The sequence below is a fragment of the Puma concolor genome, chromosome A2 (genome assembly GCF_028749965.1).
Source record: "Puma concolor isolate L17-30 chromosome A2, mPumCon1.1.hap2, whole genome shotgun sequence".
In the NCBI taxonomy this organism is placed as follows: domain Eukaryota; kingdom Metazoa; phylum Chordata; class Mammalia; order Carnivora; family Felidae; genus Puma; species Puma concolor.
The window spans coordinates 152,326,685-152,351,784 of record NC_141668.1 but is presented as its reverse complement, the minus strand read 5'-3'; the positions used below and the strand labels follow the sequence as shown (position 1 = coordinate 152,351,784).

Genomic DNA, 25,100 nt, shown 5'->3' with positions numbered 1-25,100 from the left:
CTACCCTTCACACATGTGTTCTATGCAGCTGTGTTCTTACTGAGGGCCACGCACAGTCTCTTGGATTCCCATACTCTCCTTGGTGCCTGTGGCCTCTCACCTGGGGCAGGGGGAGACATGCTCATGCCAATTGGGCTGGGCCCCAGTACCAGGTGGGGTAAGGGCCCTGCATAGCATGCTGTCATTCTCAGGGCTAGATTCTGAGGATATTCCTCTTCACCTCCTGAAACAGGATAAGGCAGGCTCCTTGGGGAGGCCTATGGGCCCCCTGGGCTCCAAGCTGGAGGAGCCCAGGCCTGAGGATTCCTGAGTTTGCACTGATCATAAGGCTGAGCCTGGGAACCAAGTCTTTCCTGGCCAGAGGAACACGGCTCAGTGTGGGTGAGGGTGGGACGCCCACCTTGCTAACTGTGCTGTGCCCAGTACCCAACACATGTGGGCATGTTGTGGGCACTCATAGATGTCTGGAGCAGATGAATCTTGAGCTCTTAGAAGCTGAGTTTCCCAGGGGCTTGGTGGGAGGGGGTCACTTCTCCAGTCCCCTGCAGAACTGTGCAGGGACCTACCTGTGGTAGCTTCCTCCCTGGGGGAGTCCAGCTGATGAGACTGGGAGTTAGGGAAGGGCTACCCAGTATCAGCCCCATGGAATAGAGATAGGACCTGTTGGCCAAGAGCCTGGATGCTGGGAGCAGCTGATGGAGATAAATGTTCCCTATCTGGGTGGGGGTCAGGGCTGGCTAAGGTGGCCTTGGGCCTGATGGATGAGTCAGGGGTGGGCCAGGAAGTCGGGGAGGCCTCCTGCAGGGGATCTGTCCATGTAGCAGGGACCCAGCTGCCTGCAGCCTGCCCAGGCCACCTCCATGGGAGGGCTGAGAGTCTGGGGGAGGGGAGAGGCTTGCCCTACCCTGTCACGGGTGTGGATGCTGAGGCCCTGCTGGGCCCACAACTGCCCAGTGGGCCAAACTTCTGTCCAGGCAGGAAATGGTGGGTTTTCCCGGGTATATTTGTCAAGTAGACCAAGACTGTCCTCACAAAGACCTCAGTGTGAGGGCTGAGCTGCTGGAGGGCCTAGTCCCAGGCCTTATTTGTTTGTTTGTTCATTCATCTATTCACTTATTCCCACGTCTGCCCCTGGTGTCCTTTCCTGCCTGCTATAAACCCTTCTCCACCCAGTGAGGCCAGGCCCTTCCCACTCTGGCCTCTCCTTGCCCGTGCCACTCTCCTTCTGCCTCACTGGCTTCTTGGCTGTTTCTCTAAGAAACCTCTAGACCTTTGCTTTTGCTGCTGTTGTTTGTTCCCATCTGGAACCCTCCTACCCCTGATGCACGCATGGCTAACAACTCTTGACATTCGGGTGTCAGCCCGGTGCTTCAGGAGCTCCCCCTCCCTGAGTGCCCATCTGAAGCTCCCCCTCCACTTTTTATTTCCACACAGTCTTGTTTTGTCTCATTCAGAGCCTAAAAATACCTTGTTTATTGGTTCTTTGTTTACCATCTGTCTTTCCCAGGCGTTGGGGAGCCCAAAGGAGCCATCACCTCACCAAGACCTTCCTAGGAGACAAGGTTTCAGCTGCTTTCCCTACTGGTCCACGAGTGCCCAGGACCCCGGGGGGGAGGACACACTCAGGTCGGAGTAAGATAGGCCTTGTTCATGGACCAGTAAAAAAAGGGTAGTTGCCAGGGCAATTGGCTGCCCATCTCTGAGGGTCTCACATAAAGGCTTAAGGCTTTGATCCAGCCTGTCAGAGGGGGCTCAAATGGTCATGACTCCAGGGACCCTACACACCTAGAAAGCAGGTTCCCCAAGCCCTGCCATGGTTAAGCCCCATGGCTGGGGTGCAGAAAGGGTGCATGCCGAGATTGCCACCAAGTCTGGGCACCTCCTTATCCAGTATGATAGAGATAAACGAGAAGCATCTGGAGCTGGAGTGGATGACAAGGAGGCTGATGCAGCCTGAGTGATGCAGGGCTTGGGGAGGGGAACAAGACATTGGGAGGTGAGATGCTGGAAGAATCCAGGACACCATCCCTCCATGGCGAAGAAGAGAAATGTGCTGGGGAGTGGGGTGGAGGCAGTGGCTCCTGGGCCCAATTCAACCTCAACCCATGGATGGACAGTGCCAGAGTCTTTAATCCCACCCTGGTGCTGAGTTCTGGATGGGGAACCAAGTAGAGGGCAATGGGACCTTGCACAACAGTCCTGGCTCCTCTCCCCATCTACCCCCACCCTCTTCCTTCTTCCTCTACCTTCCCAGGGTCTTCAGTCTTCAGGAAGGGTCCTCTCTGGTTACCGGCTGGGAATCAGTGGGCATGGTCGGGCTGTGGGTGTCTCAGGTAGCCAAGCTCCTAAGACCCACCCCAGGAACCCCCAGTCTCTGTTCTTCCCACCCAGCTACTATCCCAGCAGCCCCTACAAGTGCAGAGAGGAGTCAAGGCCAAATTTCCCTCATTCCTCTGAGATGGAAGGAGGTCCTGTACCTTGGAGGAACTATGGCCCCATCTTGCCTCAGCTTTGGAGGTCCAGGGCCACCAGATAACCTCAGGGTCCCTTTGGAGGTCAAGTTTACAGCTCCAAGGAGAAAGGACAGAACAAGGCACACTGTGGCTTCCACTGCTGCCACCTGGTGGCTGACAGAGGCAAAACACCTGCTATTCCAGTTTCCAGAAGCAGGTGGAGGGAAGACACTCCTCAGGGTTGGGGGCAGAGGCACAAGCGGGTAGGATATGCACTTCTCTCACCTCCACTAGTATTCTGGCCTGGAATCCGGGCCTTCACTTGCCTTGGCTCAGAGCAACCCCAGGTACCATCAGACATGTACCATAGAACTTTCCAGAAGGCCTTCAAAGCAGATCTGTCTTCAGAGATGACCCATCTGGCCTCTACTGTATTAAGGGAGGATTGGGGGGCTAGAATTATATCCAAGATCATAGCTAATGGGTCTTGGTGGCAGAGAAGAGGGGGAGGAATAGGAGCCTAGAGGGAGGAGGGAGAAGGGGGAGCAGAGAGGTGGGTGTCGTCCAGCCAATCCCTGCTCTTCCTTGCCTTACTCTTCAATGAAGCTGGTTCTCTCTTTGCAGGACCTGAGTTAGGTGAGTCCCATGAAGTTCTCCTCAGCACCCTGAAGCTTCTCACGTGTGTTGTGATAGTCCCCTCCCTGCTCCAGAATTGGGGAGGCTTGCTCAGGACCGTTAGGCCTTGGCCAACTGGCCCCTCAAAGTGTCCTCAGGAAGGAACAGATTTCCCTTCCCACTATCCCTTAATTCCCCGCCACTCTGCCTGTATCAAGGTTATGTCAAGGTTACCAAATTGACTGAAGGAATTATGGTGTGGTAGGCAAAATTAAAACTGGGTACCAGGAATGACTGTTTCTGGAGTCCAAGCAAAAATCAAATGCAGCACCTAATGTGGGCTTCCCTCTCCTTTTTCTTAACCTCCAAGGGACATATCCCACCTTGCCACCCTATCCTAACAGGGCTGGTCTCCTGACATTGTTTGTCCCTGTCCACTCACCAGGCCACAGGACATGCTATTTCCCCAGTGGCACATTTCCCAAGTCTCAATAACTCATTGAGAATAACCTCCAGGAAAAGATGATGCTGAAATGACTAGATGATAATATGAGGGGAAAATTAACTTGGATCCCTACCTCACACCTTAAAACAAACACCAATTTTAGTTGGATCAAAGCTAGAGGGACCAAAGAATGAAGAACACATTTCCAGGGAAACACAAGGGGTTTTTGTATAGTTTTAATCTCATATGACCTTTTCTAACTATAACAACAACAACAACAACAACAACAACAACAACACAAAACAAAAACAAGAAAAGCCACAAGAGAAAAAAAAAACAGACACATTTGACTGCATATAAAGCAAACATTTCCATGTGAAAAAAATAAGGTTTAAATATAAACAACAAATTGAGGAAAAGAGTCACAAACTTTGATACTCTATGAAGGGCTCCTACATTCTAGAAGGAAAAGACCAGCAATCCCACTGAAAAATGGGCAAAAGAGATGAACACACAGTTCACACAAAAGGGAATCCAGAAGACTCAACCACAGAAACCACGCTCAACCTTATTCCTCTGAGAGAAATGCAAATTCAATAGGCAAACTTGTGAAAGGTCAATGCACATTTCTCAGAGAGCAAGGGAGTAGCAGAAACTTGTAGCTGCTTAGTAGAGTGGAAATTGTATAACCTCCATGAGAGCAACTTGGCAATGTCTATCAAAAATTAAAATGCACAGATCCTTGGGCGCTTGTGTGGCTCAGTTAGTTAAGCATCCAACTTCGGCTCAGGTTATGATCTGACGGTTTGTGAGTTTGAGACCCGAGTTGGGCTCTGCCCTGAGAGCTCAGAGCCTGCTTCAGACCCTCCCTCTCCCTCTCTCTCTGCCCTTCCCTTTCTCTCTCTCAAAAATAAATAAACATTTTTTTTTTAATGCACAGATTCTTTGATCTAGCACTGCTCACTTCTGGGAATTTATCCTATAGATACATTCACACGCATGTGAAATTATACCCCAGGACATTCACTGTGTGATTCTAAGAGTAATCGGTTGGAAACAGCCCACTCTGAAGAGGAGCCTGGCTGAGTGAATATGGAATAGCCTCCATATTCACTATGTACAGACTATGCAGCTATTAGAACAGAGGAGGGCGGGGCAGTGCCACATGTAGAGGTGTAAGAATGAGGTGTAGTATATGTTCAGGATGTTAACCTCGTGTTTTTTAAAAGAAGGGTAAGTGCTCTGGAACACTGTGGTACCCTCCAGATCTCTCAGCCCCTATCTTCCCTGCTTTGTCCAGCAAAGTTGAGTTGTATGGGGGGCATCTCCCTGGCTCTGCCCACTGGTGTTGGTTATGACCACTGGGATCCCACCAGAAATTTAGCAGGTGAGAGGAGGAGGCCATGTTTATTCCCTTGGTCCCTCCAAGTCCATCCTCCTTTTGGTTTTTCTAAACAGATATCTGGTCACATCCCTCCCTGTTCACACTCTGTGGCTCCCCATTTCTCTCTGGATAGAAGCCAATCCCCACCTCTGACCATGGGGCCCCACCATGGCTTTTGAGGGTCTGCTCCTGCCAGCTTCCTGGCTGCCTGTTCTCTGTGTCTCCAAATCTCTCCCAGACTCCTGGCCTCTTCCTGCTACCTGCAACACTCCTCTTACCTGAGGGGACAGCCTCAAAGGAACTCCTTGTCCTCTCCTGGCTGCTGGGCTCCTGCCCTCACAGTGTCAGCCCCTATTGTAGTGCCTGCTGCTGGGCTGGGCTCTGCCAGGAGGCTGAAAGCAGGGGCGCTCTTCCCTGAGCCCCACCAGTGCTCCTGGAATGCAGAGTCTAGCCAAATGAACAGAGGTTCCGCGAGGCTCTTGGCCTCTGAATCCCTTCTGAGTCTGAGTTCTGCTGCAGGGCCCAGCTCTATTCCTTCCAGACTTTGGAGAGAAGGTGCCCTGCTTGACTCACCTATGGGAGACTGGACCAAAAGAGGCGACTGGACCAAAAGACTGGACCCAGGAGACTGGAGACCAAGACTCAGGCAAGAACCCTGGTAGAACAGGCTGCCTGTCAAGACCGGGTAGGAAAGGGGCTGTGTGCAGCCAGAAGCTATGTTTTTAAAAATAACTTTGCTGTCAGCAGCGGTGAAACAATGTAATAAATATGAGAAATAAATCTCGTTAACATGTAATGAGCTGCCTTATTAATGTGTTAAACTTGTAAGAAATGCTTAAGTGTTTAATTGGCACCTAATGAGGGTGCCAATTAGGAATCATTATACATTTCTTTAAAAAATCGTAATTGGCAGGGGGCCATTTCAATCAATGCCACAGGGCTGGTTTCATAGGGACCCCGTCCTGGTGGTGCATCTGGTAGTTCTACCTGCAGGACCACGCATCTGGTGGCTAGCCCCACTGGAGCCCACAGCAAGGTCAGGGCCATCGGGGTTGGACCTGTCCTAAACCCCACCAAGCATCAAGACTCAGTTTCTTCCCAACCACCAAATCCTGCTACTGATTAAAGCCCAAATCAGGAGGCCACCTTGTTCCTTCAGCCAGATGGGGGTAGAGGGAGATTTGGTCTGCTTGGAGGCTTCGAGAGGCTGGGAGCTCAGTGAGGATTAGGATCGTGGCTGTCCACCACTGCCCAGCTCACAGAACCTCTGTGTCCCTTAATCAGCTCCCCCAGGAGCCCACAAGAGGAGGCTGAGAGAAGGCTGAGCTGGGGGAGGAGCTGCCACTGGGGTAGGGACCTCCCTGTGGCTGGAGACAGGCTGAGAAGCAGTGCTAAAGAGCATCCTAGGGCACCCTAAGGGCCTCCGAGGGGCAGAATCTGGGTCTCTCTTTCTCTCTCCCTCTCTCAGCTAAATATCGTCTTGGTTACCTTTACAAGTAGCCCCTGTGTGTCTGGCAATGCCCAGGGAAGGGCAGGCAACGGACTCAGAGTGGATACCATCCCTCCTGCCTTCAGGGATCAGCCCCCCTTCCCAGGAAAGTAAAGCCAAGCAGATCTATATTCCAGGCCAGGCCAGAGGAAGAGAAGCATCTTGAGCAGCCAGAGCATGATTAATTACCAAATTAATTACCAAATTAATCACTTGGGTAATTGCCAGAGAGCTGGGAGGAGGGCAGGGAGGGAGGCTGCTGCCCACCAGGGGCAAGGTCCAGCCAGGGGCAGGGTGGGTCGTGACCCTAGCCCACGCATGGGGCTGGAGGGTTGAGGGCTGGCTGCAGGGGTGGCAGCAGGTTGAAGGCCTTGGGGGCCAGACTAGAGGGCTCCAGAGTTCAGTGAAAGCCTTTCTGGCCTGTGAGTGGAGGATGGAGGGGACATGGGGCAGTGTGGCAAGTAGGCATGGCTGGGAGCCTGGTTAAGGTGACTGGGAGGCTCAGAGAAGATGACCGGGTGGCCTGTGTGAGCATACTGTAAGACTTGGGCAGAGGTACTTGGTCTTCTGAGCTGGACAGAGAACATGGTGGGCAAGGGGCCAGCCCCTCCCCTGCAGCCTGTGGACCCCCAGGCCTCCTGGGCTCTGAGCCCCTCTGTGGCTCTTGTATTAGGAGTGACCAGGGAGTGGCAAAGCAGCCTCTGCCATCCTCTGGTTTTCAGGAACTGTCAGGAACCAGAGGAACCCCATCTGTCCCAGTGGAAAAATACTCAAGGTGGCCACTTAGAACCAGGCAGAGGGCTCTCTGGCCCCAGAGCTCAGGTTCCACCTTATCCTTCTTGCTTGCCGTACCTGCTACCACTTGTCCCACCCAGGCCAGATCCTAGAGGCTGAACTGTGTTCCTAGGAGCCCCCAAGTCAGGTCAGGTTTGGAGGAGGAAACTGCCCCATACTCCTGTCCCCATTTACCGGTGGGGGACCTGGTGGGGCCATTTCTACTGCAGGCAGAGGCAATGTTAGGACTTGAGCTGCTAACAGGGGGTTGGAGGGCAAGACCTTACTTAGGAGGTGTGGCCTGGGCCAGGTGGACCTGCAGCCCCCGTGGACCCCAGGGCTGCCGGAGGGCTGGGCCTATAGGTGACTCCTTCCACTCCTGCGAAGGCCCTACTCCTTTGGGCCACCCCTTAGATCTTTAGTGTGTTATTTATTTGCTTGGTGTGTACCATGTGTCAGGCACTGTTTGAGGCCCTCTACAAATATGAACTCTTAATTGTATCAAGTAGGGAGGACCTGTCCAGGTTAAAGGTGAAGAAATTGAGGCAAGAGGTACAGAGGCTTGTCTGGGGTTGCATAGTGGTTAAGCTGGGATTCAGACCAGCTGTTCATGCAGCAAGGGGCATACAGGTGAGTCCAGTTGTCCCAGGGTCCCTGGGCGGGGGTCTCTGGGACCCCTGTCCCAGATGTCTCTGGGACCCCTGTCCCATCGGGACCCCTGTCACCGATGCCCATGGTGGAAGGCAGAGCCAACTTACCAGGAGTCATACCTCCTCCTGACAGCTGGAAGAGGGTTCCAGGCCAGTTGTACCACTACTTCCTCCTCGGAGTCAGTCTGCCTGCTGCACTTGACCACCAGTAATCACATTGCAGGAGCTGCCTGTTTCCTGCTATCTGCCTTGTTGGAGATGATATATGGGGAGGAGATGGGCAGTGCCCGCCCTCCCCAGCCACACAGCTTGGCTGCTGCAGGCAGCGAACGCTCCATCTCATGTGTTCACTCATGGGAATACCGGAGCTAAAAGGAGGGGGCATCTCGGTGATATACCCAGGAACCAGCCTCAGCCCAGGACCAGAATGGGGCCTGCCATGAGGGATGCAGGAGTGAACCTGATCCATTCAGAGGCTGGCCACAGAACTGGGTTCAAACCCTGTGTGATCTAAGATAAGTCACACAATCTTACTGAAACTCGGGTGCAGGTGGGATAGCTGATTAATTTCAGAAGCGTTCAGTGTTGGGGGGGGGGGGAAGGCTTCATGGTTGGGGGAGGGGAGAGACATTTATTGCATTTCTGTGTGATGCCTGTGTGGGCACTGCAAGGATTTGAGGTAAAGATGGGATAGGCATTTACAGTGGAGGTCAGGATAGACACAGGTGGCAGTGAGAAAGTTCCAGGAAGGAGTGATCTGCTGATTTGTGAGCTTGGGCCATGACCACCAAAGGGCATGTCCCCCAGCTTCACCCCTGCCCAACCTCCAGCCAGCTGAACCTTCCAGCTGGCCAGCCCTGTCAGGGGCAGGAGAAGGCTGGCTGTCTCTCCTCCCTATGGAAGACCCCTGGTGAAGGTGAGGGGGGCCCAGGCCCTCTGCCACCCTCAGTGCTTGGCACAATCCCCTGCTGGCCCCAAATATCCACAGGGCTGCTGCTGAAGGGTGAGACACCTTGGGGTTCAGTTTTTATCCCCTGCTGGGCAAGGCTAATTAGATCCTGGGGTGGGGCCCGCTTAGACCCCCTAGGCCCAAGATGGATGGGGTTTCTAGGGCCTGTGCTCTGGGAAGAGCCATCTTTCATAGTAGAAGTACAAATAACTACATACATTTATTGAAGACTCTCCATGTGCTTTTTATACATTAACTCATTTAATTTCCGTGATGCAAGACCCATTTATCGATCCTCTATTTAGTAAATAGCCCTGAATACCTAGTATGCACAGGTCTCCGTTCTGGTGGCTCAGGCCACAGCCAAGAACAGTTGCCCTGACCCAGCTCCAGTCCAGACTTGCTCCTGGTGGGGACGAAGCGAACAGCTTCATTGCACCAGCCATCCAAGAGTCCTGAAAGACGCCTCAAGGCTAAATTTCACCCGGAGTCCCGCCCTTGCCCCCATCGCTCGGCCGGCCTCCACCTGCCTCCCCCGCCACCCTGCCCCACCAACCAACCCCCTAATCTGGGCGTGCACCGCCACCTGGTGGTCACATTGGGAAAGGGCTTAGAACTGAGTGCTCTTGTCTCCAGGAGGGAAACCGTGCTGGCTCCACCCACTCAAGCCCGGGAAGGTCAGCACTTGGGCCTCCTGGGGGCCTCTGGGGGTAGCGGAGATGGGTGTGGTCTGTCTAGGGGAGCCTTGCAGCAGCACCACTCTCCTGACGATTCTTGCAGAGAAGCCTCTGATGCATCCCTTCTCCTACCTGCACCAGTGTAGAAGACAAGGGGTTACTTTGTAGAGAGGCAGTGTGGTCATGTCATGTAGGGCTGGTCTGGCACAATGTAGGCCTTCCACGTGTGCGGGGTTGCCAGGTGAGATCCCCATCCTCAGTGCCCTGGCTGTGAGAAATCCCATCATTCCTTATACCTTGCTCAGCCTGAAACATCTCCCACCACCTTGTGTCCAAACTGTGCAAGGTCCAACACAGTGAAAGCCTTGCCTTGCTCCCAGCCAGAAGTGATTGACCTCTTTCGAATTCTCCTGTCACCTGACCTGCATCTTTGTCACTTCCTGGGGAGGGGCATGTTGTTGCTGTCAGTATCACTGTTCTGGCTTGCACACCAGGTGGGACTCTCCCACAGCCAGCCCCTTCTGGATGCCCCCTCAGCTCTGGAATCCAGCAGAAGGCCTGGTGTGGGAGCTGGGACTGTTTGAAGGGAACGAGTGAGGGGCAAGAGGAGGGGGCAGCTCTGTCTTCAGAAAACATTCTTTCCTTCTTTGGGAGTGTTGGGTGTGAGCTCTGGGGTTTGCCCTCTGGGGTCAGATCCAGGCCCTGCCTCATGCTGAGCAACCCTACTGTTCTGTGTCTCAGTTTCCCCATCTGTAATATGAATGCACACTTTGGGGCTGCTGGGGCATTATATGGGTTCTGATTCTGCCTGCAAGTGTCCCAGGAGGTTCCCCCACACAGATTCTGGGTCTGACCCACCTGCAGGGACTCACAGCAGAAGCCCTACCCTCCTCCTTCGCCCCAGACTTCATCTTATTGAGTGTCACCTTACTGACCCGTTATTGAGCTCCTGCTAAGTCCCTTAAGTTTCTCATAATCTGGTGTTCTCAGCCTTCTGCCAGTGAAGAGCATCTCCACGAGCTCCAGCCAGGGCAGGGGCCCTCCCTCTCACTGCATGGACTCCTGGGTCCTCCAACCTGCTGGCATGGGAGTGGGGGTGAGATGGGGGGGTTAGTGTCTGCCTGCTGGGCACTGACCAAGAGGGACCTCAGCAGCAGGGCCAGGACTAGGACGAGGCACATGAGGCACCCAGGCACAAATTTAAGGAGGCACTCATGCTCAGGTTGGTGCATGTGCCATCTGAGTGAGTGGTTCCTTATGTTTGGAACCCTAGGCCCCTATTCACTTCACCCTAGTCTTGGCGTTGCCAGATGAACCCTTGACGTGGGGCTTGCAGCGTGAGGGCTGCTCTCCACACCAAATGAGGGAGAGGCTGAGTGCAGGGAGGGATTCAAGGATGGGGCCTGAGGAGAACTGGCAGTGCGGGGTGGGGGTGGGGGTGCAGGGTGCGGGGAGCTCCAGACAAGTGACCTGGCTGAGGCTGGGGGCAGGAAGGCTCCTTGCAGTGCCTGCAGCTACCAGCAGGTAGCAGCACAGGCTGGCGTTGGAGTCTGAGAGGCAGCTTGGGAACCCAAGTAGGCAGTGCCTTCTGGGTGCCCTCTCAGGCCCCATTACTGTGTCTAGGGTTTGTCTGAGACTCCTTTCTGGAATGGTGTAGAAGAAAAGCCAAGTGCCTGGCTCTGAGCCTGATGACCTCAGTCTCTGGGTGCTGATGTCTTCCCCTGTAAGATGAATGACGGTAGGCCCTCATAATGGACACTGGGAATAAAGCGAGATTGTGCAGGATGTGCTAATTAGGGTAATTGTTACTAGGACCAGATTCTGGCCATTGTTCAGCCATGCATACCTTTGGCACTCCTGCTGGCAGTGGGGAAGACTGACCTAACCCTCCTCCCTCCGTGAGTGATCCACTAGGTCTGGCACATGGCATGAGCTCAATAAATCATGCATCATTATGATTTATTATTGCTATTATTATTATTGGCATTGTTATTACCCTGAAGTCTTTTATCTCTTGTCACACCCCAGGAAGTAGAGCTGACTGCCCCTCCTAACCCAGGCCTCCAGGCCTCCAGACCTCCAAAGGAAGTGTACTAAGAGCCGGGCGAATGGGAATGGCCAGGGTGAACACCTTTCTCTCCTGTTCAACCAATGGGTAGAGGACAGGGGGCCCACCAGCCCCAATGGCTGGTACTTCTGCCATTTTCCCCTCCCTACATTCTCCCAGGCCAGACCGCAGGTTGCAGCCGGGTATAGGAGAAGCTGAGGGGACTGGCTGGACCTCAGCCAGAAGACCCTGGGAAGCCCCAGCAAGTGGACACTTTCATCCAGGAAGCTGACATCCAGGAAGGCAGGAGCTGGACAAGTGTGAGACTGGGAGACTGGGCACTTCTTGACAGTCACCTGTGCGGCTGGGCAGCCCCAGGTAGGAGAGCTGGCACCTAGCGACAATGTTTCAGAACAGAGGGCTAGCAGACAAGGCATGGATCCTCCCATGCAATACCACACATGTACTCCTGGATGATATGGGGCTAGGATCCAGGCTGCCATGAAGCCTCAGAAGTGACCTAGTCCTAGCCCTCACCTATGAAAGCTGGGCTGAACCTGTGGCCCTTTCTCCTGAGCTACCTATGTGTAAGAGGTCTGGAGACCAGATCTGCCAGGCTAAAGAGACCAGGAAGGTGGGGGCTTAGAGCATTTTGGGCCATCCTGGTGGGTGCAGGCAGATTTGTGCCCTGAGAGACTCCATGCAAAGGCCTGCCTGGGCCACATGGGTTGTGGGCCCTGGGCCCAGGCTGTACCAAGTTCGAATCTAGGCTCTGATGTGCCCACTGGCTGTACACAGGGCCCTGGGATGCTTGCCTCTGACTGCTCAGTTGCAAGGTCCTCACATATGAAATGGGAGTGAGAAAACCCTCCTTCTCCAGCCATTTGTGGGCATCAGACATGATGGATGTTGTTCCCCAGTGAGAGATACTCTGGTCCTCCACCCCCCTGCCCAGACCTCCAGCCCACACAGGAATTCATAGTCCATCCAGGCACCCAGAGAGTTACCTTTCAAGCTGAGATGTGAGAAAGAAAGGGACCCTCCAAAGCTGAGGGGAGATCCTGCTCAGGGTGGCAGGGAGGTCTCTGACCCAGATTGCGTACCTCCAGCCAGAGGCTGGGAAAAGGAACCCCCTCCCCAGACAGGTCTCAGCCCCACCTAGCCCTCTGCTCCCCACACAAATGCCCTCCTGGGCTGAGCCTCTAGACCCAGGGTTTCCTCTGTGGTGGAGGAGACCATCCCTATTTTTTGTTCCTCCCCAGCCCCCTATGCCTGCTGACTTTCCTCTAGGTCCCACAGGTGTGTGGAGGTGGTCTCCCCCTGGGGAGAACAGACACCTACCCTGATCTTCTACTTGCAGAATCCAAGAGGCCAGAGTGACGAGTGGGGGTGAGCACCACTGCCAAGGGGCTCTGAGGTAGGGGTGAGAGAGGGCAGACCCAGGCGCAGATGGGACAGCATCCCAGCCTCACCCTTCTCCACTGTACCTGAAGTTCTCCACACTCTCCTCTTCCTCCCCCGCCTCCTCCTCCTCTCCCTGTACTTTCTGCTTACACAGTTCTTGTTCATTTCTCAGCTTCACTGGCCTTTCAAAAGAGGCCTCTGTACAACCATAGATACCTCTGCCTGCAGTTCCCCTTGTCCTGAGCCCACAGAGGCCAGGCTGGATGGGGTGCCAGACCAGCGGCTCCTGGGGTTCCCTCGGATACCCTCAGCCAAGATGCTCCACACTGAGGACTGCTGAGGGGTGCAGTTGGACAGGATAGGGTGGGTTATCTGCCCTCAGCCTCTGAATGCCCCCCCAGGCACACCTGGCCCTTATCCCTGCGTTCTTTTGCATATAGATGTAGATATAAAGATATACAGACATAGTGCATGTATGTATACACATCATACACACACACAGTCATCCTTTTTTCCTATTTGACACCTGCTTCCTCCCATCTCAAATGGAGGTGCAGATACCAACCAATGGAGCTGGTTCACTGACAGGATCACAGTGCTGGGCTCGGTAATGTTACTGGAAGGAATCCATAGCAAGGTTAAACTGCTACTGGTTTCTGAGCTCACCTCCACAAGAACGACCTTTACATTCTGAAGGTGTCCTTGATGTCTGCCTGCAGCCAGGCAGTGGGGTTACTGTATACACTTTGGCTGGAAGTTGACACTTCACTTCACTAAACAAGGTGGCTTCCTCTGAAGGTGCCCATCTACGTCCACGCTGATAGCACCCACTGCAAACTGCTGCAGCTTTTACCCTGAAGCCCTGGTTGCTATTCATTTATAGAGGATTCGCTTAGCGATGTATGTGTGTGTGTGGCAGGGGCATTTCACAAGGGCCTCCTTTAACATACAAGTTCAGGAGCGATAGGGCAGGCAGGTGACTTTCTCACCCCATTGGCCTCCTTCTCTGGTGAAGAGAGTTCTGGTCAGCCCGCCAGGCCCATGGTCACAAGGACACATCAACTGAATCCTTCCACCATGATATTTATTGATCCCATGCTCTGTGGAAGACCTAGGAATGTGCAGGGAGTTTGGGTCTCCTCCAGGATTGGGAGAGAGAGCTAGCAAATAGAAGGTGGGTAGGAGGTATCTGCAAAGGGATAGGGATGAGGCAGTGGCCCTGTCACTCACAAAAAGTTGTACTGTCCACCTACCTGGGCCCACCCTTCGGAAAGGGCATGGAGCAGGCAGCAGGAGAGAATGGCGACAGGGTCCTCCTGGAGCCTCCATCCTGGCCCTAGTCCCTAGGTGCTAGCCTTACTCCATAGGCCTCATTCTTTTAGGGTCCTTAGACACTGAGTCTTCTGTAGCTCCCACATTTTTGGATTGAGGGGTTATCCAGTAGGATGGGGGGCACACAGCCCATCCATCCCTCTCCTCTCACCCCATGACCCTTAAGAATCCTTCTGCTAGTCTGTGAGACCAGGGTCATCACTGACAGGCCCATCTGTGTGACCCCAATGAGGGTGGCCTATGGAATGCTTGGGGCATCACCTTTACCCAGGGCCCTGGCCTGCAACCCCAGCTCCCAGCCTAGCCCTCCGCCATGGAACTGCTGCTCACCCTGTCCTTGTTTCCTATGCTGGCCTGAAGGCTCAGGTCTTTAGGGGAGGATCTGGATATCACTTAGAGTCCTGGTTTGTGGGATTTTCAATGCTAAAATTGGGCAGTCCTGAGAAAACCAGGAGAGTTGGTCACCCTGGTGTCATTCTCCCCAAACCCTTCTGAACCCTGTAGGTGGTTTCCACACAGATGACCTCAAGGCTTCCCAACTCTACCCACTCCCTGCACCCTGTGATCTGGGAAAGACCACATTATTGTGTTCCCTTTTGTGTTTCAGACCCAGTTCCTATGGATCCTGAGGCACCACACCTCCCCCTAGTCCTTGGGGCTCAAGCCCCCTCCTTCCTCAGGTCCCACAAGGTCCTGTCCACTTTGCCTCTCCACCCAAGGGGATGGTAGGCATTGTGACTCCATCCCACAGTTGAGACACGAGGCCCCACAGCAGCCTGAACTCAGGGCCAGAGGCATTTCATCAGATAGTTCAAGGAAAACCAATGGAGCTGCCAGCTCATAGCTGGGCTCCAAGTGACTATGCCAGGCCCCCACACAGCCCTTCACCCATCCTGTCCCTCCTGGTGTTTCACACCCCAAGTGTCACAGACTCACACTCTTTTTGTGTAAACATCTTAATTACATCTTTAATGCTCTCACATGGAGATGCTGTGAGTTAAATTACAGCGTCTGTGCATCCTAAATTACCCACAGCCCTCCAGTTGGTTCAAGTGCTAATGTATTTATAGCATCTAGAGGAGGGAATACATCCCAAATCTTCCCTACATGGGCCTCCTTGGCCCTCACGTCCTGACACATGGTATTTGCCCAACAGAAGGTCTGTGCTGCTGCCCCCGCATCCCCTCCAGAAAGCGGAGGACAGCAATGGTGGCGAGGCTGGGCATGGGGGCATGCTTCTGTGCATGCTCACGTGCGCATGCATGCTCAGAGTAGAAAATTGCTCAGCTCCTGGGGTCTGGCTTAGCCCCATGCCTTGCTCACATGCCCCAGACTGGTAGAATTCCTGAGGGATGTGGGGTGGGTAGACAACGGGTGGGTGGGCTATGCTATCAAATAGGTCTGTTTCCCATGGGGCTACCCCCACCCTGTTTCAGGCAGTCAGAAGTCCCCAGATAGCCCACAGCCTGTGACCAGTGCCCTCAGACCAGTAGCCTCTCCCACAACCCTAGATCCCCAATATACACCAGGACAGGGAACCATTTTCAGAAGCAGGTTACCTGGCTTGTAGAGCCCAGTGAAGAGATGAGATGGGCAGCAGGACCTTCACCTTGGCTTTCCTTTCCCTTCAGTCCCGAACACTGAAGGCAGAGAAGGTGGCCTATCCTGGTGCTCCCACACACATCAAGGGGTGGGGTGGACTTGGAGGGTGGGGCCCATGCAGAAGGTCTTCATCCTACCCTGTGCTGGGATACGCACATCCTACCCTGCACATGGGCACATTCACGCACATGTCTGAGGCCTTTCAGCAGGTCCAGGCACTGTGTCCCTCTACACCCATTCCCCTACTTCCTTTGCTCTTTCCCAGCCAACAGCTGGCTGCCAGGGAGGGTGGCTGGGAGGCCTCATGGACCCTCCAAAATACAGATGGGCCTTGGGTAGGAGCAGCCCTCTTCCTGGCATCCTTGCCCACTTGGCAGTTCTTGCTTCATCCCTGGGCTTCTCCTGGGGCGACCCGGTTGGTTGCCTCTCTGCACTGTAGAGGAGGCTCCAGATTCTGAAGACAGGTCTCTCCCTGACAAAGGGGAAACCCTCCCTACTCCTCTCTCCTTTCCCCTCCCATCCCATGTCTCCCCCCCCCCCCCCATTTCCTCCACATTAGAGGAGCAGACCATGATGTAAAGAGTCTGGGGAGGACACAAGGAAGCTAGCATAGCTCTCAACCTTCCTGACATGAGGGATGCCCTCCATGCCAGGGCCCTCAGATCAGGGGACATCAGTAGCCAGATGTCCAGCCTGCCTGGCCAGGGCCTCTCTTAGAGCCTGGAGAGTCAGCAGGTGGGTCCTGGGAATAGCTGGGCCTTGGCAGGGCAGGTCCTGAGAGTAGGTCTTAACAATCACGGAGTGGGCAGCTCAATGGGCACTGTGGCAGGTGTCTTCATCAGAAGTCCAGGCCTGTCCCCGGGGCACTCATGCATGGATGGCATTGGCTACGTCGGTGAACACCAGCCGGCTGGGCCTCTGCAGTGGGCCCTGAGAGGGGAGAGTGGTCTGCAGAGAGACAGGGGCATCAGGGACCTTGACCAAGGCCATTCACCTCCACCCTCGCTTCCGGGTTGGTCTGTTTTCACTTGGCACCAGCTACGCCTTCCATTTGGAATGCTCTCCTTGCAAGTTCAGCCTGGATATACCAACCGGCTCAGATGACCCCCTCCCCCCCCCCCCCCCCCCCCCCAGCCACCACCAGTTTGCTAGCATGCACTTGCCCTGCGGGCCTAGAGGCTGGATTAATTATGCATGCACCACTCTCTCCCAGCAGAAGGGGGCCCACCTCTGTATCCCCTAGCTCTAGCACAGGGGCTGGACCAGAGGAGGCAGGGAGGCACACAGGAAACAACTGTCAAATTGTCAGTAGTCCCATGGGCTGGGTGGACCAAGGTTCTCAGTCTGATTTCCCAAATATCCCAAGTGGGGAATGTGTCCTGATCAGTTGCCACAGAACTGGTGGCAAAATCAGGAGGTCTCTGGACTTCCAGTCTGGACTCTTCCTGAATCCAGTCTCCTAATTCTGCCCTGGCAGGGCCAGCGCCTCCCCCCTAAGCAACCTGTGGGGTCAAGGCAAGGAGAAATGCAAAGGGGTTTCATGGGTCAGGGAGAGACCAGGCCTCCTCATGTTGCTCTGGCCCTTGGGAATTTTAGGGACTGGTGGCAAATGGCCATGCAGCCCAGTGGCTCTGACAGGGTGACCACACAGGTACCTAACCCTTTGGATGTAGGAGGCGAATTTGGCTGGGGTCTCCACACACCCAGCGTTTGTCAGTTGCTAGGAACCCCCTAGTGTAGTCAGAGGTGCCCCTGTTCCAGAATCTGACCCCAATCATGATGTGCTCAGGACCAGGGCCCTCAGGGGGCAGAGGCACCAGCCTCCCAGTTCCAACAATCTCTCCCATTAGTCCTCTCCTGCTTTCCTAGCCAAGGTGTGGGGGCACAGAGGGCAAGAATTAGGACTTTCATTTGCAGACAAGAAAGCAGAGGCTCAGAGAGGCCAAGGGGCTGCCAAGATCACTACGTTAGCAGGGGTAGAGCTGGGCTGGATTCCAGGGCTGCCCTGGCCTCATGCAGTCAGTTTATAGGTGGCCACAGGGAAACTCTACCTGTTTCTAAACAAACCTGACAAAACCCATATACCCACTTGACCGTATGGCAGGTGCTGGAAAGCTGCATGAGAAAGGAGGGAGGGGTGGGGGCCGAGGACTCATGAGCAGCCTGCAGCCTGGGTGGGGAGCCTGGTTAGTGCCCACCTTGCCCTGCATGGCCTGCATAGAGGCAGCAGCCTGCATGGAGGCAGCGTCCCGCCCGTGCTCCAGCAGCTCCTGCTCCAGTTCATCTTGTTCTTCCGTAGGGTCGAAGTTGTACATGGGCATGAGCTGGTGGCGGAGCTTCTCCAGCCTGGGGGTGGGGGGGAGGCTGCTGGGGGCATGGCAGGTCCTTGCCCTCCCTCCAGCCTTCTGGGCCCTGCCTGATGCCCAGCTGAGCCATAGCACACAGCTATGCTTAGGGGGTCTGAGGTTTCCTCTGGGATTAAATGAAAGCTATTTTTGTACCTGCAGTACCATCTCCACCCCTCTGTTAGTTACCCACTCCTGGGACCCGATGGGGCCACGGCCCATGGAGGCATCATCTGTGGGGTCCATGGGGACTGCGTAGGCCAGGGCCTTGTGTGATCCACAGCCTCTGCGGGCCAGGCAGGGTAGGGGAGTCAGTGACCTGGAGCTCAGGGTATTGGGGCAAGGGTGGCTCAGCACTCCTGGAGGGAAAGTATTCATCCCCAGCCGTGAGCGGGCAGAAGAGGACCTGACTCCCTGACCAGGGAGAGGGGCCCCAATGTTGGAGGGACTCTCTTTTCCCACCCATGTCTCCTGGAGTCCAGCCCAACACTGCCAACAGGCTGGAGTTTTGGGTGGCAACTGGGGAGTTACCTCTTCTTCTTCCTGATGTATAAAACCTGCAAGAGAAGGAGCAGTGTCAAATGGCTGGGAATGAAGTCCCTGACTAGTCAGCAGTCCCTTGGGACAGGGGACATCCTGAGGGTGACGATGGGGAGAAGTGTGGGTCCCCATGTCCTCAGGGGATTCCCTCCCAGGGACACACACATCCTGCATTTGTGCCTCCTTTTGACATTTATCAGCTGCTGACAGTGCCTGGGCTTGGAGGTGGGGAGCAGGCCCGTGCTTCAGGAACCCAGCCTGGGAAGACCACGCAGTCAGGCCTGGCCTGCAGACAGGAGGACCCTATCTCTGCCAATATAGACTGTGGTTTCAGCCACTCAGCACCTGCCTCAGACTCCTCAGGGCTGAGGGGGGAGGGAAGATTTCAGCACACCCTCTCCTCTCAACTCTCCCCAGGGAGTACATGGCTTCCCCAGAGCCATGGATGGGCAAAAAGAACAGGGGGCCAAACTGCAGGGCAGTGGCTCTAGGCAAGGCTCTGGGCTGGGCTTCTGAGGTTTCCATGGGAGGCTGATGGGCTTCAGTGGATGGGGCCTGGGGAGGAGAGCGTGAGCCCCTGAATAGCAGCCCAGACTGAACACCGGAGCTCAGATGCTGGAGGAATGTAGAAAGGCCTTGGGTCCTAATCCCCATGGTACAGACTGGAAGTTAAAGGCCTAGGCAGCTTGAGGAAACGTGCAAGACCTAAGAGCTCCAGGTGGGAGCAGAACATCCTGATACAAAGCACTGAGAAGGGAAGAAGGGCTGGCCACCAGGGCAGGGACTCCAGGGACCTCTGCCACCACCTGGCTGTTCCCTAAACTGGTGGTTTCTGGCTGCCAGGAAAATGACCACTTCTGCCTGGGGAAAAGCCATGTCCCTAGAGTCTGTCCTCTGTGGCTCTCATATCCTTTGTGCCTCATTCACAGCTTGAATTTGGTTTGGTTTCCAGCCTGGCCCAGAGTTCCTCTTGCTGCTTGTTTCCTCGGAAACCCCAAAGGCCTGAAAAGAAACTGACTTGCCCCTTGCTTTCCATCCCCTCCAGGGGTCACACATGGATGATACCCTTGCTGTCCTGTGGAAAGGATGCTGGGGGAGCTCCAGGTCTCAGACCCAGCCCCCTATCTGCCCTGAACCAGCAGCTTCAGCCCAAGCACCTGGACTCCCTCTACTCCCTCTACTCTGGCCCTTCTCCAAACCCTCCTTACTGCCCTGTGGTCCTGTCCTACAGATGGGTCTTCACAAGAGTCCAAAACCTTTAACAAATCTCCATGCCATGGTCCTGCTCTTCCCTCTGCACCAACTACTGACACCACCCTCCCACATACCTTCCTTCCAAATCTTCCCACCCCTCACCATCCAGCTGCAGTGCTGCCTTCTCCAGGAAGCCCTCCCATACCACTCCATCTGTGTGAGGCACACAACCTGGCACTGATTTGCCTCTCCTCATACCCAACATGGCCCTTCTGGGGGCTGGCATGAGACGAGAGGAAGCAGCATTCAGGGAGCATCTCTGAACCTGTTCCCTAGTGCCCAAGAGCTATTTTCTGTCCTCCATTGCCTTTGTCCCACAATCTTCCTACCTCTCTGGTTTGGGCAAGTAGTTCCTCTATCCTGGCCCTCTGAACGTTCCTCCAGAATGAAACGTAAGGGAGTGCTCCCAAATTCCTGGGACAAAATCTTTTGCCTAGAGTCACAAGGGCAGATTCCAGACCCCACATTTTCCCTGAGGTAAGATTGTTTCAGTTTACTTAACTGCCACATTGGTGCCATGGGGAAACCTTGGCGCTCTGCCTTGCTCCTGCCCAGGGAGCCCACTCACTCTGTGTGTTGCATCCTGGCCCTGCTTGCTGGCCAGGAGTTGTTCCCTGGCAGTGATCCGAAGCCTACAGGGCCCATATGGCAACCTTGGTTTAACAGTAGCTCCAGCCAGGTCATGGATGGACCATCCACAGCCTTATTTGCCAGAGCAACCTGGTCCTGAGCCTAAGGCTAGCCATCAGAGTCTGCAAGGGGCAGTGGCCAGGATGCCACCATTGTCAGCCCACCCAGGGGACCACAGGTGCACCCCAACTCAGTCCCTCTAGGCTGCCCTTGGCATCCTTGGTTTATCTGTCTCCTATTTCCCAAAGAAACACAGGGCAGGACCTTGTCTCCCTAGTCCCTGGGGACCTGAAGGCTTGGTCCAGGGCAGATGCCCAGTAAATAACTGCCAAGTGAATGAACATTGCCAGCAGGCTGCCATGCCCAGAGCATCCCACCCCTACTCTGCAGCCCAGGTTCTATTCCCATCGCCTTCTGGCCTCTACTCCTATGGCACCCCTCCCCATACTTGCCTCACTGTCCTGCTTGCTGCTCACAGAAACCCCTGCCCGCTTCCCAACTTTTGCCCATCAGGACCCTCCACCTGGAACAACCCCCTCTCCAACTCCTACATGGCCCCCATGGCCCAGCTCAAGACACCATGTATCCTGAGAACCTTCTCTGGTTCTTCCAGTTGGAGGCAGCCTCTCTGGTCTCTGGGTCCCTAGTGGAAAAATACCTGGAGAAGGGGAAGATCGTGCTATCATTAACAGACAATTATCTTCTGATTAAGAGTCTCTAAAATCTAAACACTGACCACCCTCCTCCAACTGACGGCCATCTGGGTCAGCCCCAGCCTGCCAGCTCTTACCATGGCCACAGCCAGGCCAATCACTGTGATGATCCCAAAGGACAGAAGCATTGTGCCCACACCAGCAGTGCCACCAGCCACATCAGGGATTCTGGTGTCATTAAAGCTGGTAGCTTCTGTGCTGAGGGTAGTGGTCTCGGAAGCTGGCCCATCTGTGGCAGGCTCCAGGTCAGGCTCAGAGGTGGGTGGGCGGCTGCTGAACCAGCCCCTGGCAGATGGGATCCTGGAGTTCATGCTGATGCTGAGAGGGCCCTGGCTGAGAGACTGCCTGTGGTCAGCCAACCTGCCAACTTGATTCTGACATCAGTAGTGTTCCAGACTGTGGCCCCCCACTATACTTGCAGGTTGCCACCTCCTTGGATAAAGGGAGCTCCCTGGCTCCTTGGGTGCTGGAAAAGAAAGAATAAAAAACCATGAGGCTTAGAACAGGACTCAGGGGTAACATCAAGTACCCCTAAGTTCTGAAGGCACTGGGGAAATAAAAGTTTGAGGGCAAAGGCAAGTTCAAGGGACATCAGGACATGTGCTTTACTTATGTATAGTTCCCATGTGGATTTAGGAAGGTGAAAATGAAGCCCTTCCCCTTCTCTGAGGGTATGATAACCATAGTGATCGTACTTGGAAGATGTGAAAGGTGGCGGGGAGGTTTGAAAGGAAAAGTCTCTACCCTGTGTAATAGCCACCTTCCCACCCCTACTCCCTGCATTTCCCATCTCCTCACTCCCTGCCCCCCATATCCCTCACCTCCTGCTTGGAGAAAAAAATACTGCAGCTTTTTCGTTTCCTGGAGGGAAACACTTGCCCAAGAGTCAGATGACCTTAGGCATGTCACTCCACTTCTGTGTCTCAGTTCTCCTGAGTCTGAGATAAAACAAAAACAAAAACAAAACCCCACCTCCCTCACAGGTTCGTTAAAATGGCAGAATGAACTGGTCCCTTGAAAAGACTTAGCTCAGCGCAACCCTTGCCCACAGTAAGCACCCAATGTATAGACCTTCCCCACTGGGCAGCCCACTTGGGAAAGAAGCCCCTGGACCCAGCCAATTTTGTGATCCAGGCTGTGTTTGCAGTGGGGCGGGGCAGGTGTGGAGAGCCCAGAAGGCAGGAAGGGGAGAGAGGCTAAGGTCAGGTCCTCTGGCACGACTTCTCTGCAGGCTCTTAGGGTCACAGGACCTCCATAGGGGAGCTAGGGGCTGCCGGAGACAAGGAAAAACCAGGTGAGCAGGGAGTGTGTCTTCATATGCAGGGGTGGAGCACCCACTCTGAGATGATTCTTCTCCCCTCCCTCCTCCCTTGGGAGGAGAGGGTGGGAGATGAGGCAAGAGGGTGTGGCTTAGGTCTTCCCAGGCCAGAGGGCGCAGGGTAAGGCAAGGTGGGAAGGGGGCCCATTCAAGTTGCCTAAGGGCAGGTCTAGGGAGAAGGGGGAGATACACAGCTCATGGCTGCACACATACCTCCCTGTCCTAGCTCATGGGTGTATGCGGGGTGCCTCCCTGTGCAGGTGCATGGGTGTGTGTGTGAGGAGTGTACACATTAATGATGGCTCCTTAGGAAGGGGTAAGGTTGGCAGAGGGATATGGGGCTCATCCCTCTCTGCCCTCTCCCTCCAGCTAGGCTGAACGCGTCAGCAGCCCCAGGTTCTTCCTTGGCTTTGCCTCTGACCCCAGACATGACCTTGGGCCAGACCCTTAACTCTTGCTCTGGGCTCTCTTTATTCCTCGATCCAAAGCAGAGAAAAGGTCCTGTCCATCACTGTCTGGGACTGCCTGAGGGTCCAAAGGGCAAGAGAATGAAACGGGTGAAATGGGTTGGCACCGCGACCTCCGAGAACCCGCATACCGTTCTCTACCCGGTTCTTCAGTCCTCCCTGCTCCAATCCCCATCCCCGCTCTGCGACTCTGTGATTCCTCCATTCTTGCACAGAAGCTGCGACCTCAGCACTTACTTAATCCTCTCTGGGACGCCGAGCTCAGCCGGAGAGGCTAGGGGTGATGGCGATCGGCAGGAGGCCAGGGCCGGGGACTGCGGGTCCGACCCCAGGTTCGCCCTCCCAGTGCACTCCGAGCCGGGGCGGGGCCAGCTACAGCGCACCGCCGGCAGCCGTGAGTGCCGGCTCAGTCGGCTTGGGCCGGGACCAGCGGGGCCTGGACCCACCGCGGGGGTGGGGCCGAGGCGAGTAGCCCCAAGGGTCCCCCATGCTCCAGTGCCTCGCCTCTCTGCCCGCTCCGCGCTCTTGGCTCCCGATTGGCTGTCAGGCCCAGAGCCTGCCCGGCACTGGCCCGATTGCCTGTCGCTCTGATCTGGCTCCGCCCCCAGCAGGAGCCGGACACTGGGTGTCGGTTCTTGCAGATCACCCCTCGCTCCCCGTGGCCTTTGCTGAAGTAGAGTCGAGGACCTTGGATGGCTAAGCCCTTCTTGCACTAGAACTCGGGCGGAGCTCTACCTCCGCCGAGATAGACGCGTGCGCCCGAAACGCAGGCGGACGCCGAAGGCTCGGGGAGAGCACTGGACTGGGAGTCCTTGGACCTCCATTGAACTCTGGCTCGCCCGTCTATGGCTTTGTGACCTAGAGCAAGATGCTTCCCCTCCCTGGGGCTCGCTTCCTGCCCAGATGGGCTCTACTGAGTGGCCTCTTGGGTAAACGCCCACCCCAGGCTAGAAATGGGGTAGCTTAGTTCAGAGAAGTTGGGAGCAGGATCGTATTATTATTATTGGATTGGTATTATTATTGGGCAGCCTGACACAATCCTACACATATTCCTCACAATAGCCTCCATCCACAGCGCAATCATCTCAGGGGAGGGACCCTTGGATACCTTCTAATCTTCGGATTTTCAAGGGAGTTTACGAGGATTACGGGTCTGGGATCGAGCCCAGGAAACTGCATGTTTAATAGTAGTTAACAGTGATCTAGTTAACAATAGATCCTGGTGGTAGGAGGGTGTCAGCAGATCACACTTGTGTGGGACAGGTCACACTTTTGTGGGACACTGCTGTGAGTTTTATAGAAGGAGCAACTGAGGCCCAGAGTGAGCTGGCAACAGCCAGAGTTCGAACCCAGGTCTCCAGCATCCAAACCCTAAAACCTGGGAGCAAGAGGGTCAAAAGCGGCCCTGGGGTCTAGTGACCCCTGGCCCCCAGCGCGGCTCGGACCACTCTCGGCCAGGTCTTGAACACTGGGTCCCGCCCTCAGATTGCTACCGTCCCCACCACTGGAATGCATCCAAGTGCTGCTAGGCCTGTGCAGAGGCTACGCTAGACCATGCCCCTAGACATCGCACTCCAATTCTCAAACCCTGGGCTGGCTGCTGACAGCCCCGTTGGGGCTGACCACGCACCACCGCGGCTGGGTACCCAAACGCCAGCTCGTAGTAGTCCCCGCGGGCTGGGGCCATGTCCCCTCCGTGACCTTCAGGAAGAATGGGGAGACCTGGCTCCTAGGGCGCAACCTCCCACACATCCACGCACCCTGGCGCGGGTGGACTACCGGCGCACCCCGCGTGGCTTTCACAGCCTCCTCAACAGCCCGCAGCGGCTTCCCGGGTGGAACCCAGTAGCACTAGGAACTCTGGAGCTGGGCAACTGGGTCCGCCCGAGTCCTTTCTCAGAAGCACCGACACCGGAAGCAGGGCGTCCGAGGGTGCTCACGTCGGGTCTTGCATATCCGGGGGCCATGCCCCGGCAGTTTCTGCATCCGGGCGGGCGGGCGCGGTAATTCTT

General features: G+C 55.2%; 1 protein-coding gene across 3 annotated transcripts; it reads right to left on the bottom strand.

Moving 5' to 3' along the window:
* Nucleotides 1–15,159: 15,159 nt before the first annotated feature.
* CA2H3orf18 (chromosome A2 C3orf18 homolog) lies at nt 15,160–23,731 on the bottom strand. Of its 3 annotated transcripts, none has more exons than XM_086698111.1 (6): nt 23,220–23,731; nt 22,125–22,241; nt 21,381–21,769; nt 18,698–18,723; nt 18,020–18,167; nt 15,160–16,769 (listed from the first exon to the last, which is right to left on the bottom strand). In XM_086698111.1, exons 3-6 carry the CDS (start codon nt 21,612–21,614, stop codon nt 16,689–16,691), a joined length of 489 nt encoding a protein of 162 aa, XP_086554237.1. In that variant the 5' UTR covers nt 21,615–21,769; nt 22,125–22,241; nt 23,220–23,731; the 3' UTR covers nt 15,160–16,688. The 3 variants fall into 3 exon arrangements, with proteins under 3 accessions (XP_086554237.1, XP_086554235.1, XP_086554238.1); XM_086698109.1 differs by having other exon boundaries at nt 23,326–23,731; XM_086698112.1 differs by lacking the exons at nt 21,381–21,769; nt 22,125–22,241; nt 23,220–23,731 and adding an exon at nt 20,290–21,234.
* Between the last annotated feature and the right edge of the window lie 1,369 nt (nt 23,732–25,100).

Bases quoted from the DNA above. Each gene is read 5' to 3' on its own strand.
- CA2H3orf18 (XM_086698111.1), bottom strand. From the start codon at position 21,614: ATGAACTCCAGGATCCCATCTGCCAGGGGCTGGTTCAGCAGCCGCCCA. The intron at 18,724-21,380 runs GTAAGAGCTGGC...CTTCTCTTGCAG, and splicing joins TTGGCCTGGCTGTGGCCATG to GTTTTATACATCAGGAAGAA. The intron at 18,168-18,697 runs GTAACTCCCCAG...CCCCACCCCCAG, and splicing joins TACATCAGGAAGAAGAAGAG to GCTGGAGAAGCTCCGCCACC.